The 13,652-nt window shown below is 39.4% G+C and overlaps 1 protein-coding gene across 1 annotated transcript in view; it reads left to right on the top strand.

The window, feature by feature from the left end:
- The window catches only part of fras1 (Fraser extracellular matrix complex subunit 1), a 303,829-nt gene that overhangs the window by 176,429 nt on the left and 113,748 nt on the right, over positions 1–13,652 (top strand). Inside the window, exons 20-21 of the mRNA XM_085295515.1 lie at positions 10,877–11,032; positions 13,255–13,401. Coding sequence (XP_085151641.1) covers positions 10,877–11,032; positions 13,255–13,401 — 303 coding nt within the window. The remainder of the gene's footprint in view (positions 1–10,876; positions 11,033–13,254; positions 13,402–13,652) is intronic.

The following is a 13,652-nucleotide window of genomic DNA, read 5'->3' as shown; positions in this document are numbered from 1 at the left end:
CACACACACACGTACATACACACACACGTACATACACACACACGTACATACACACAACCTGCCCCTACGAGCTCTAATTCTTATACTCATAGCTTCCAAAAAACATTTCTACATTATTTCTTCTCTTTCTCACACGCACACACGGAGCCTCAGATTACCTCGGTCCATCTTGCGCTACCATCACTGTTACACAACTCCTTTGGGCAATTGAGGCTTTTCCTCTCAGTTGTGAGTTCACACGAGAGCAGCCATCAGACGGAGATGCCTCCTTTTATTCTCCTGCTGTCCGTCTCTCTCTGTCACACTCTGTTTCTCCTGGTCTGTGTTGGATCTTGAGGGACTCTCCTTTCATCAGTATTCAAAAGCACAGAGAGTCCAGTCCCATACATATGCAGCTGTTCCTTCTAGATTTGCCAGATTTTGCAAGTTATTTGTGATGTTTTTGCAGAAATGTTCGCATCTGCTGGAGATACAGACCAACAGGTTGTACCTGTAAAAATTACGTGTTTCTCCCAGTTTAACTCCTTTTAATTGACCAGTATTCAGTTACTTGTTACTCAGCTCTTTCTTTCAGTTACTTGTTTCAGTTACTGCTTTAACGTTTCCATGTGTGCGACTCAGACTCTGGCAAAAGTGACTCAGCCAAGATGGGTGCTAAGATACAGGTCTGTATTTCCCACTTATGCCAGTGGCCTCAGGTGCATGATGGGAGATAGTGATGAGTCAGGTGTGTGTAGAGATTAAGAGCATGTGGGTTTGGTTTTCTGAAAGTGACCTAAATCTGCAGTACAGCTGCACACTGTAAGAAGTGTTACTGTTATTAGAGAGAGGATATCCTAATATGGTCCTCTCAGGAACACAGGTTCACACTTAGATCTAGGCACCTGCTGTTCAAACCTTCAGTTTGCAAGGAGCAGCCAGTCAGAAGAAATTTGATGTAAAGCTACAAAATTATGTTTAACTTGACCTGTGAACCACTGAAGAAGGCAAATACAGTCTAAGAATGAAATATACAAAGTTGCAAATGATCACAATAGATCTCCTGAAAGACTGTTGGTTCTTCATCTCAACATTTTAGTATAAAGATTAATGAACTCTGCAACAATCTGGAGCTCCGTAGACTTTTACTTCAGTCTCTGTTTTATCGTAAAGATAATAAACAGATGGAATCGGCCAAATTCTTGCAAAGGGCTTGTTGTAGTTCCTCTCTATGAGAGTTCCCAACGGTACTTTCACTCTGGCCAGCCTGATACCTCTTGCCCTCTTCTCTTCTCTCTCTTTCTTTTTTTTTAAAGCTTGACTTTTAAAGTAAAGACAATCAGCTTCTGAGCCAGTGATGAAGAAAGATCTGAGTTTCAAATAAAGGAGTGTTTGTGGAACGCTTTCACTCAAAACTTACAGCTGCGAGAGTTTTTTTGCATCATGATTGTGCTGGAGCCGAACATGTGAGGTTTAAAATAGGCCTGCACACATGAATGCATCACCATAGAAACACAGCATGCCAACAATGAAATGAAAGACATGGGATCGTGTTCTTTTTTTTTTTCTTTTCTTTTCTGCGTGGTCAACTGAGAATAAAATCCGTCCATGGAAACGCATTTAAGAAACGTTGGCGCCTACGGCAACAGATGCTGCGAATGTCTCTTTTCAAGCATCTGTCAAGTGCTGATGCTGAAGGCCAGCAGGAATACGAGCGGTTTAAAATGGGTTACTGCTGATTGTGTTGCTCAGTTTAGTTGAAATATAACTTTTTTCCCAGCTTTGAATGCACAACTGGTTTGTTTTTTTATTATCATTTGCCATGTAGCACTTTCTCATTTCACGTATTGGTTACTTTTTTACCTTGAAACCAGTTAATCGGAGAAAATGGAGAAAATAGACAGGACTGAGTACTGTGTACTTGATTTTTAGCAGTGCAAACAGTCGAGGTGTGATTGTAGGAAGCAACATGTGAACTTACAGAGGTCTTTTTGAATATCTGCATTAGAAAACATTAAATAGATGACCTTACATCATAATTAGACCCTCAGGGAATCATAGTTATTTTACAGGTTGAATAAAAGCATTGGCTTGTAATTAAATTGCTAAATGTGGAAGTCAATTGACACGGCATTGTGAAAAGGGTTATTACTTTATTGTGTTATTTTTTTTAATTTTTTTTTTTACATTTTGCTCCAGGGAAGTACTCACAGATAATTGCAGCTCAGGCCAATTGAATGCACTGCATTTGATGCATAAATACTATAATTACTGTGAGTGTCATTACAAAATGACGCTGAATTGTTTCCTGATTTAGTGTTTTAGTCTCGTGTTTTGTTTTTTATGTCTTTAGCACTTTTCAGACAAATCAGATGGAATTAAAAATGCTTTTCAAGCAACGGACAAAAGTAAAATTGATCGGAGTCTGTGCACAGCAAAAAACTATTTAACAATAAAAAATAGGTAGTTAAAATAATAAAAGAGAACTTGCTTTCATGAAACATAAAAACATAAAAATAACATTAAAATGACATATTGATTATATTAAAACAGGAAAACTGAACGAAAGAATGATAGAAATAAAGTATAGAAATTATTAAATTATATTAATTTAATTTAGATCTAAAAATATCCAGATTTCCAGCTCCTCTCACTTCCTTTCAAACGTTGTTCAGTGGCTCTCAGCAGCATCAGCAAATGTTTGTCTTCTGCTTTGTGAAGCAGCTACAACAGGAACACTGGAGCATCTGAAGGATCTTCCCAGCTCATGAAACCATACCATAGTTTAGGTAGTCCGTCCATCTTGTGGCGAGGGTTTAGATGAACCTGCAAATCAACAGTTTTGCCTTCACTCTTTTTGTTTTTACCACAACAGGTCAGCACAGCATCAGCCTGACTGTCGACACTACACCAATCCATCTGTCAATCTCCTGCTCCAACCTCCCCTTACTAGATAATTCTCACCATAAAGATATTGAGACCAAGTACAAAAGTGATTATATCCACAAAATTGGTGACAGAGGGCGGCCCTGGTAGAGTCCAACATCCACTATGTTTCAGGACCAGTGTTGGTCAAGTTACTTGAAAAAAGTAATCAGTAACTAATTACTGATTACTCCCCCAAAAATGTAATCCCGTTACTTTACTGATTACTTATTTTCAAAAGTAATTAATTACTTAGTTACTTAGTTACTTAGTTACTTTTTAAAAACACGATTTACAACCTGAATAGGCGATAAAGCAATAGATCTTTCAGCCCAATTCTACTTTTTCTACATAATCCATCATACAAAATGTAATCAAATGGAAAAGTCTCTTTTTTTAACTTGTTTTATCAGTTTTAATCTTTTAACTTTATGGATCAAGCAAAACATTTAATTATATGCAACATTCTCTGACTTGAATAAATTAGTTTAACATTTAAACCTATTTTCTACACATTCCAGCACATAAAATAAAATATTTTTTGTGTTTTCACTCACTCTTTCAAACAGATGCAAGTAAAACACAGCAGAAAATAAATAAAGTCAAAGACTCAGCGGTCCTTTTGCTCTATTTTCACCTGTAAAGCAGGAGCAGGGTAGGCGGAGGGTTACCCTGGTGCAGGTGTGCTGCGGTCAGTTGAAGAATCCGCGCGAGTGTCTCTGTGAGTTTCCCATCACGTCGTAGCTACTCGGTGCTTGTTTGGAAGTTTAGGGGTTTTTTTCGCTGTAAAAAGAAGTTTTCTTCCCACGCACGATGGACGCTAATGTTTTTGTCACTTTTTATGGAATCAAACTCAAAGTAAGGTCAGTACTTCCACACTTTAAACGCTGCACGCTCATACTCTCTCCCGCACTCGATATATTATCCATTGTTGATCTGCACACAGCTGCTGTCACCAACGTCGCACTTGCTTACGTCACTGTCATGAGACATTCTCGCAAAAAAAATCACGGTTTTAGTAACGCAGTAACGCAGCGTTCCTACGGGAAAGTAACGGTAATCTAATTACCGATTTTGCAATAGTAATCCCTTACTTTACTCGTTACTTGAAAAAAGTAATCAGATTACAGTAACGCGTTACTGCCCATCTCTGATTGCCTCAAGGCCTTATGACATCCTCCACACTATGCACTTGAACATATAAAAGTGATGAGCACCTGTTTCGTTCAACTTTGTTACATCTCTTTGTTACCCCCCCCCGGCCTCTGACCCACTGAATGGCCCACTGAACGATTGAACTACCCACTGAACTGAATTTGGTGGTGAAAAATGTTTCTTATGTTAATTTAAGAGCTGTTAAAACTGACTGGCCAATTGTGACCGGAACACTGAAGTAAGGGGTGGGAGTGCACACAACAGGAGGGCTAGTGGAGGTGAGATCAGCCTCACAGGACCATACAGCTTCTACATCTGCTTTTATTACACCTGTAACTTCCAATAAAGATGATGTCATGCGTATGCTCTTCCGTCAGCTCTGGCGCCATCCCCACTCTCAGACTCCCTAAGAAATACATTTCATTTACTTCCACCGAGGCACATTAGTGTCTTGATTTTCTTGTATGACTCTCATTAAATAAGTTTCTATTTCATGTATCGCAGGGGAAGCAGAGAAAGAAAGCATGATATAGGATAATGTCTCGTATAAATCCAGCACACAGGAGAATACCACCATCCTGATTGTGTGCAGGGCATTTATAACTCTAGAATCCCTTTTCATGTGCTTCAAAAATGGTAACTGTGCCATAAAGAGGGACTCTAAGGGCCCAAATCAATACCATTTTAGTTTTATATTCAGTTATAGGCTGCACAGTCAATAATCCCTGACGCCTGAGTTATCTTATCTCTGCCACAAAGCCATTTGTTCAGCGCTGAGAACTGGATCGCCCGGAGAGTTTTGGCAGGGGAAAATGCTGATGCGTGTTTTGTTGTAAAGTGACGTGATATGAAAGGTGTGACTGTGCGATGACGGTGGGGAAGTTCGTTTTTCTCTTCTTTTCCTTCTTACACTTGGTTAATATCGGACCTGCTTCAGAAATATAGTATGACTCACCTGGGCAGATGCCAGGTTTAGAAGAATGGAGTGTAAGTACCTGTCAGAGGAAACGCTGCGCTGTAGGCAGTAATCGGACTTTCTGAGTTAAAGGCAGCTATTCAGAAATAAGTAAGAAGATCAAAAAGCTGTCAGACGTGGACAGGACAAACATTTTTCAGAGCCTAGGCTCACACTCTCGGAAAACCTGCATGAACTATGAAGATTTGTTTTGCTGAGCAAAGTTGGTGAAGAACTCTAACCAAAAAAACTTAAACCAGATAACCACAGGCTTGCCTAAACCTTAACCCCTCTAGATATAGCAGATGATAAGTGTAGGGTAAGCAGGTCTGAACAAACTATATGTGGGACAGGCATTATATCTGTGTGGGACATCAATCCAATCCAACTTTATTTATATAGCACTTTAAAAACAGCAAAGTTGACCAAAGTGCTTTCCAATAATAAAACAGAGATAGCAGTTAAAAACCATACATTAAGCAGACAAGGAAACAAATATAAATAACAATAAAATGAATACATAAATGAAAAAGACGATAAAAATAAATCAGTATATATATTAAATATTAAAACATGAGTAAAATAGACAATAATAATGCAATGAATAAGATGAACAAAATAAAAGGATTAAGAGTGACCAACAGCTGACTAAAACTGACTACAAGCTGACATCAGTTTCTCAGTTGTCTGTGCTCACTAAAAGGCTTTGGGGAAAAACAAACGAACAAAGCCAGAGGCTGCCGTTTGGTTTATTATACTTTGACAAATGTATTGGATAGATCTGACAATCTAAATATTACCTCAGTGTAAAACCTCATCATGAAACTGAACCAGAGATTCGTTCGTTTAGTATGTTTAAAACATGAAGCTTTCCGAGAAATAATGTTAATGTGTGAAAATACATAACTTAAATCCTCCCACTTGTAATGCAGCAGTGTAATAACAACCGAACCAGTGTGGTTAGAAATGCATTAGCATAAGTGGGCGCCTATTTTGTAGTTTCTCACTTTTTCTTCCTCTTGAGATCTTTGATTTCTTTTTTTAGCTGTTTAGTTCCAAACAGCATCGCATATACCTCACTGAACATGACCAAAATGCAAATGAAATAAAGATCCAGGGAAATGTGTGGAAATATGCAGGAGAAATGCAAATCTGGTGACTCATTAGGGTGCAGCGTTTTCCATCAGTTCACTTGTGTTGATTTTAAACTGAAGGTAAACTGCGTTTTTCCTCAGGGCTTGACTGACAGGGCAGTATCATCTTTATAAAAAAAAAACAATACACATCCAAACATGCACTATGTTCATGCACAGAAAATAAATCGATGAAAAACAGAAATCTAAAGAAAGAAAAGCCTATGAATACGTGTGTTTAGAAAACCATGGAAACTGTGAGTAAAATAAAACATGCCTGCAGGGGAAGGAAAAAATCTTGTTTTAGCCACATGAATAGAAAAAGAGGCAGAAGAGTCTTTTTTCCCCTACTTGGTTTAAAATTGAGGTCACATCCAGTAGAAGCAGTTTTTGACGCAATCAGGCAACTTGGGAGTTTTGAATTACGCAGTTGAGTACGCACACCCACACTGGGCTTGTGGTTTTGCTTTTACTTATATTTTACTGTTTTTCCCATCTGTGCTGCTGCAGATTGAAACACTTATAAACTCTTTCACAAGCATAAAAGAGCTTAACTTTGCTGTTTCTACTCTAAAGTTGTGATGCTTTATAAAAACAGAATTTAATGTTTCAAAAATTTCACAAACCCATATTTTATTCGCACGTGAACATTGAAAAGATATTGCTTGTTTAAGCTGACAGATATCAAAGAAGAGTAAGAACATACCTTTACCTTTACACAAAGTCCATGAAAATGCCAAAGCAAAGCATCCACAAGTGTGATTACAAACAAAGGCTGGAAAAGCAACAGAAGACTACAGTACAGTGCAACAAAGACCAAAGGAAAAGCGAGGCGTAAACACAGACATTGAGGGCTAATGGAAAATGAGACACAGCTGAGCAGTCTTGATGCATGCTCAATCATCCAGGTAAGTAAATCCCAAATAGTTGATTCTGTTCATCTGGACGTAGCGTTTTCAGTTTCATTTCGTCACTCATCCAAGTGATTTCTTCAGACTTCAGCTGAACAAATCAATGATGACAAGACACTGAAACTAAAACTAAGAGACTAGAAAAATAAAGCAGGAAACCCAAAACAGGAAAACTTCTAACACAGAGACTTGACAACCATGTGCAGGGACCAGCTACTCTAAAACCCAGAGGATCTGAGAATATAAACATAAAGAGATGACGCTAATGAGGAAGTATGTCGGTTTAGCATTGTCAGGCTGAAATATGGAAGGCCTTCCCTGAAGACAGCATTGACTGGATGTTATATGTGTATATATGATGTTCTAAAACCTTTATACACCATTCACCAGTGATGGTGGCTTTCCAGATATGCGTGCTGCTAATACACCCCCATACCATCAGAGATGCAGGCTGACAAAGTGAGCGCTGATAACAAGTTGGATGGTCCCTCTCTTTAGTTCAGAGGACATGAGGTCAGATTTGGATCCTGACTACAGAACAGTTTCTGGCCATTTTAACTGAGCTTTGGCCCACAGAAGACATCAGTGTTTCTGGATCATGCGTGGATGGCACAGTAAACTGTGTTTACACTGATGGCGTGACAGAAACACGCCTGTTTTTTAACACAATGCTGCTTCAGGGCCAACGATCACGGTCATCCATGTCCCTTCCACACAGAGATTTTTCCAGATACTCTGAATCTTTCGATCACATCATGTACTGCAGATGATGAGATATTCAATGTTTTTGCATTTTCACATTACTCTGAAATTGTTCCACAATTTGTAGACACATTGTTTTGCAGATTGGTGAACCTCCTCTGAGAAATTCAGTCTGTCTAAGATGCTTTTATTGGAAGCAAAATGTTCCTCCAGCTGTTATTTTATAGCGCTGCTTCCTTTTCCATTGACTTGTTTTGTCCATCCCAACTTCTTTGAGATGTATCTCTGAGATTTTACTGTTAATATAATATGGCTTTATGAGATTTGCGATCCTTCTGTTTTGATACATTTTATGTGGCATCCTGACTTTTCTGGAATTGGGTTTGCAGAAGTTCATTTCTTTAATATAGTAGTACTTAGTCGTGCAAATACTAAAGATCACCTAATGTTTTTTTTATGGCGCATCAAATTGTAATATCTGCAAACAGAATTAAAATGATAAATTGTTAGTGATACTTCTTTGTCCGCCTCTTTTACTGCTGTCCTCACCATCACATAACTCCCCACTCTGCCTCATTGTTTCCACTATACATCGTTATCTCATCACAGACAAATAACTTTAAGGTACCCACCACTGTGTCAGCCAGACACAACCCAGATACCATCAGATAAAACACCACCAGATGCTCATTGTTCTGTTAATCTTGGCGCCTTTTGGGAGATCCTGCTGCACTTAGTTCTGAGGGTATATACGGGTCTGTGGGTGGGGGTGTGGGTGTGGGCAGCTTCTTTTCACCTATCACTGGCATTTATCTTACGAGATCACAGTTTTGGAGTTTAAAGGTGTGGAAAGGAATCATATTTACTCTCCTTTTATATCTTTAGTCAGAAATGCTTTGCTTTTAAAATCCTTCCTACTTATTTCTGCTTAATTTTTGCATGTTAGCAACAAACTATATTGTACTTTTGTTTGCCATGAGCTGATATTTAGTAAGTGTTCTCCACCAAACACCAGCAGTTGTCTAAAAAAACACAAACTGTGTGGTTTTACAAGCGCTCGAGCTATCAAAACGTATTGTTGCCACATGCTCGGGCACCGTAATGCTGCATCGATTACTGTTGCTCTGAAGCAAGAAGCATCTGAGTTACCATCTGTCTTATTTTGGATCAAAGTGGGAGTCATTAGGCTGCAAACAGTAGTTTCTCCTTTTTCCTCATCTTAATATACATCTTACCACAAGTAAGCTTTTATTATACTAAGTGAAGGTCTTTCCAGCTTCTTGGGTAATGTCTCTGACTGCTTACTGCAAGAAAGGACGTAAACAAGCTGAGAGGAACTCTTTTCAGTCAACTCGCTTTGACCACAGTTTGTGGTTAAGTCAGAAACTAAATATACAAATCAAGCTGTTGGTGAAGCAGCAATAAATACCTCTGCTGTTAATTTCCTCCTTTGCCGTTACCTGCTGCCATCGTGTGAGGAAGTAAACGCAGAATAACACGGGACTGCTTTGAATGGGGCCATAATCCATCCTTTTGAATCTCCATTATATCAGATTTTCTTTTAAACGGATTTAAAAGCCCTTAAAAGTTTGCAGGTTTGAGAAAGTCTGAAAAGAAAGCCAAAAGTTTTCAAAGTAAATGGAGAACTTAAATGTGAATGCATAAGCTCCCTTGCTCTTTCTCCCTTTACCCAGCTTATCACATCTTATTCTATTAAAAATGATTTTATTTTTTCAGTAGAAATAGAGGAACTGAAGGCTGATTAAACAGAGTTTTGCAGTGAATGGGGAGTGTGGGGATAGCTGGACTGGAACATAAAGGGTTGAGTCTGAATGAACTGAAAAGCAAAGACTGTCGAGCTGGCAGTTGGAGGTTTGGACGGTGCATGGCAGACGGAGATCGGGCAGACAGACAGCGGAAAAGATGAAGTTTAGAAATCATAAAGGCACGTTGGATTAAAACTTTTGACACGGGGAGCTTAATTAGCAGCAGTAGAGATGGGAGTTACATAGAAATTGGAATAAAGCAGCTGAAGATCATCGAGGTCTGGATGAAACACTGGGGTAGATGCCACGTCTAATCCTACAGACTTGTACTGCCTACTTTTCCTTTTTCTATTTGTCTTAGTTTATTCCATAAGACATGTGAGAGGGAGAGGCGAGGAGCACACGAGGAGAGACTTCGAGATGCAGCTGTATTGTCTGTCCGTTGCTTTGTTACAGCCTATTTTTGTGTTTTATGATCAAATATGTCAGACAAAGATAACTGCTCATGAAAAAGAACATATACATGCAGTGGCATAGAACATCTATGTGAAAAGTCACCAGAGTAGAAACATTTCTGCAGAGAACTTTAAATCCTCAGTTAATCAGGCGCTTCAGCAAACTTTGTTCTGTCAGATAAAAACCATGTCGGACAGGGCAAAACACAAGCTACAGGAGCGAGAAGATAAACGCTGACGACACGAGCAGTGCATTATGGGAAGTCCTCATAATTTAACATATATTTAACTACATCACTGAGGTCATCACTGTGGAGATGCTCCTGAAGTTTTCATCAAAAGAAAGATCTGATTTTTTTAAGTAACCACTGATAGTAAGTGGAGCGGACTGCTGCCTAACAACAGGCATTTTAAAATCCTGTTTGAAAACCAGTTTTTATTCTTTGGATTAAAAAAAAAAAATCATTTGTTTATATTTTCCTTGTTTTTTATGTTTTAATTGCGATTTTATTGTTTTAGCCATGCAGGAATTTTACTACTTTTAAACATGGATATAAATTAATCAACTCAACAAACTAGAGAAATGAAAAAAAGCCTGAATAAGTAACCAGGGGACAAAGGGAACAGAGGGAAAGGGAGACATAAGGAGAAAAAACTGGAGCTCGTGAGCCGTTCGTAGTCAGAAACAGCGAGTTGTGACTGATTGGATTATTTTTGCTTTTCGTTTAAACAAAAACCAGCGAGGCGCCTGCTTTGCTTCAGATGCACATCAGCTCGTTTGATTTAAGAAAAGACGTTTTAGCATGGCGTTGACGAGTGGCTGATAATGGCGTACATTTCTGTTTACATTGTGAAGATGAAAAAATACAAATCATTCTTTCTGTTATCTCCACAGAGTGCAGCTCGGACTGCCAGCGCTGCACAGCAGACCTCCAGACGGGCGTCGGCAGCATCTGTCTGTGGTGCAAAGCGCCAAGAACGTGGCTGCTGGGCGATCACTGTGTCTCTCACTGTCCTCTGGGTCATTATGGCTGGCATGGAGCCTGCATCAGTAAGGACTTTTTACTTCTCTGCCTTTGTACAAGAAGGTCAGAGGTCAGGCAGTAGCTTTCTTTAATGTAGGGAAATCTAATCAAAGCTTTTGTGTTTTATTCATCAATCAAACCTCCTCCTCCTTGACCTGGGAGGGCTTGTTTCTCCACCCTCTGCTGACCTGAAAACAACAAGCAGGAGAAACACTTAAAGTAAATGTTTAAACAAACAATTGCTCTAGAAAAGAATTTCTAATTATCCCCTCATCCTCTTCAAAGCCATCCTCCGCATTGTCTCCATTATCCTTATCCTCATCATACCTGGTCATTATTATTATCGTCCTCCTGCTCCTCCTCCTCGTCCTCCTCCTCATCCTGTGGTTCAGCCGCTGAGCAGCTGTAACAGCCTCCACACTGATCTGCTGCGAATCTGCGCACGGGTCTAAATGCAGAGCGTGAACAGGAAGCCTCTGGCTTTAAGAGTAAAACCTCAGGAGTCTCATTTAGCTTAGCTGCAGGCAATAGCATACAAACACATTCATGCACACACAGTGACTACAACAGCTATATGAAGAAAGCACAAGATAGAGGAAAAATAGCTCCTGTGGACACAGAACAAACCTCTCAGGTCAAACGTGTGCTAGACAACAGGTAGGTGGGTGGATGGGTACATTTTATTAGCTACATGTTTGCACATCTGCCTCTATCCTGGTGCTGATTCAGGCCAGATGATGAATTTTTACATCAGATTCATATTTTTATGCCGTGGTTAGTGTGCTGAGCAGTGTGTGGTGCTGGGCTGTGCAGTGTCTAAGGATGAGGAGCAGATGACTCTGAGTGACTGTATCCTTGATAATAACGCGATACACTTATTAGATAAGTTAATATTTTTTAACTCAACAGTTTGGGTTGGAAAAGACTTTTTCCATCCTTCCCTTCTCTCAGCCGCTTACTCAGTTCAGACTTACTGGGGGAGCTGGGCTAACACATAGAGACAGATAAGGATTCACATTGATGTTGTTGGACTGAGGGAGTACCTGGAGAGAACATGCACACTTCAAAACAAAACACAGCACCGGGCCGTCCTCAGATTTGAACTCTGGGCCTTCTTGCTGCAAGGCAACAGCTAACAGCTGAACCACTGTGCCGCCTTTTGTCGTCAAGAAACCAATGATTCAGTGTTGTGTCCATCTGTTTTTGACAACTTCAAAGAGGGTTTATAGCTTAAAAAAACCTTTTCCATCTGAGTTTTTCTTGTATTGCAATTCTTTAACAGTCAAAACTACTAAAATGACTTTATTCTCACTACAGGGTCATGTTTAACGTTTAAGGAAGTAAACACAGAACAACAAAGGACTACGTTTATTGTCACAATCCATCCTTTTGGATCAGTGTCTTTCTGATATCTTCTCCAACATATCAGATTATCTTTTTTGAAAGTTCTTACAAGTTTACAGGTTTGAGAAAGTCTAAATAGAAAGCCAAAAGTTTCTATTTTATTAAAAATGATTTTATTTTTTCAAATCAAATCACTTTTATTGTCACATCACATGTGCAGGTACATTGGTACAGCACATGTGAGTGAAATTCTTGTGTGCGAGCTTCACAAGCAACAGAGTTGTGCAAAATACAATATTTTCAGTAGAAATAGAGGAATTTGAAGGCCGATTAAGCCGGGTTTTACAGTGAATGGAGAGTCTGGGGATAGTTGGACTGGAACATAAAGGCTTGAGGCTGAATGAACAGAGAAGCAAAGACTGTCCAGTTGGCGGTATGGAGGGCGCATGGCAGACGGAGGAAAAGATGAAGTTTAGAAATCATAAAGGCACGCTGGATTAAAACCTTTGACATGGAGGGTTTAATTAGCAGCATAGAAATTCCATCGAACTTGGAACGAAACAATCGACAAACGTCAAGGATGTCGAGGTGATGCTGGGATAGACACAAACAAACACAGACAGCACGTCTACTTCCTGTTTTTAGAGCTGTTTACAGCCTTTTGTTGCCTGCATCCCAACATGTTCCTGCCATCAAAATCTAAGTTGGCCAGTATTTTTCACAACGTAATAAAATGGCTCATTTTAAATATTTGATATGTTTTCAATGTTAAACCACGAGTAAAATCTCAAATCATTGCATTCTGTTCTTATTTACATTTAACACGGTCTGCCAGCTTTTTGGGAACTTAGGTTATATTTCTATGTCACTGCATGTCCATAAAAGGTGACGTTTTTTTTCCCAGAATGCCATCCATCATGCGAGGCCTGCAGTGGGGCTGGGCCGCTCTCTTGTACTTCCTGCCCTGCCAACAGCGTTCTCTTGCCATCTGGACTCTGTGCCCCCAAATGTCCCCTTGGATACTATAACAATGGCCAAAGTATCTGCCAGGGTTAGTGAAAACACACACACACACACACACACACACACACACACACACACACACACACACACACAAGCTTACTGTGAATGTTAAAAATATGCCTTTGCTATGTTACTATTTTGGTTTGTTAAGGTCCTTTCCTGTTAGCTGCACTCTATATTTGCACTGAGAAGACTGTCTGCATATATAACTGCTAAGGAGTGTCTAATTAAATCATAGACTTTTACTTACCATTACAAATTTACAAACTTCTTGGACAC

Source organism: Mchenga conophoros, linkage group LG12, assembly GCF_057382185.1.
Source record: "Mchenga conophoros isolate Kocher_MC1m ecotype Shallow Benthic linkage group LG12, M_conophoros_male_GT1.1, whole genome shotgun sequence".
NCBI classification, from domain to species: Eukaryota; Metazoa; Chordata; class Actinopteri; order Cichliformes; family Cichlidae; genus Mchenga; species Mchenga conophoros.
This window is presented reverse-complemented; position numbering and strand designations above follow the sequence as displayed.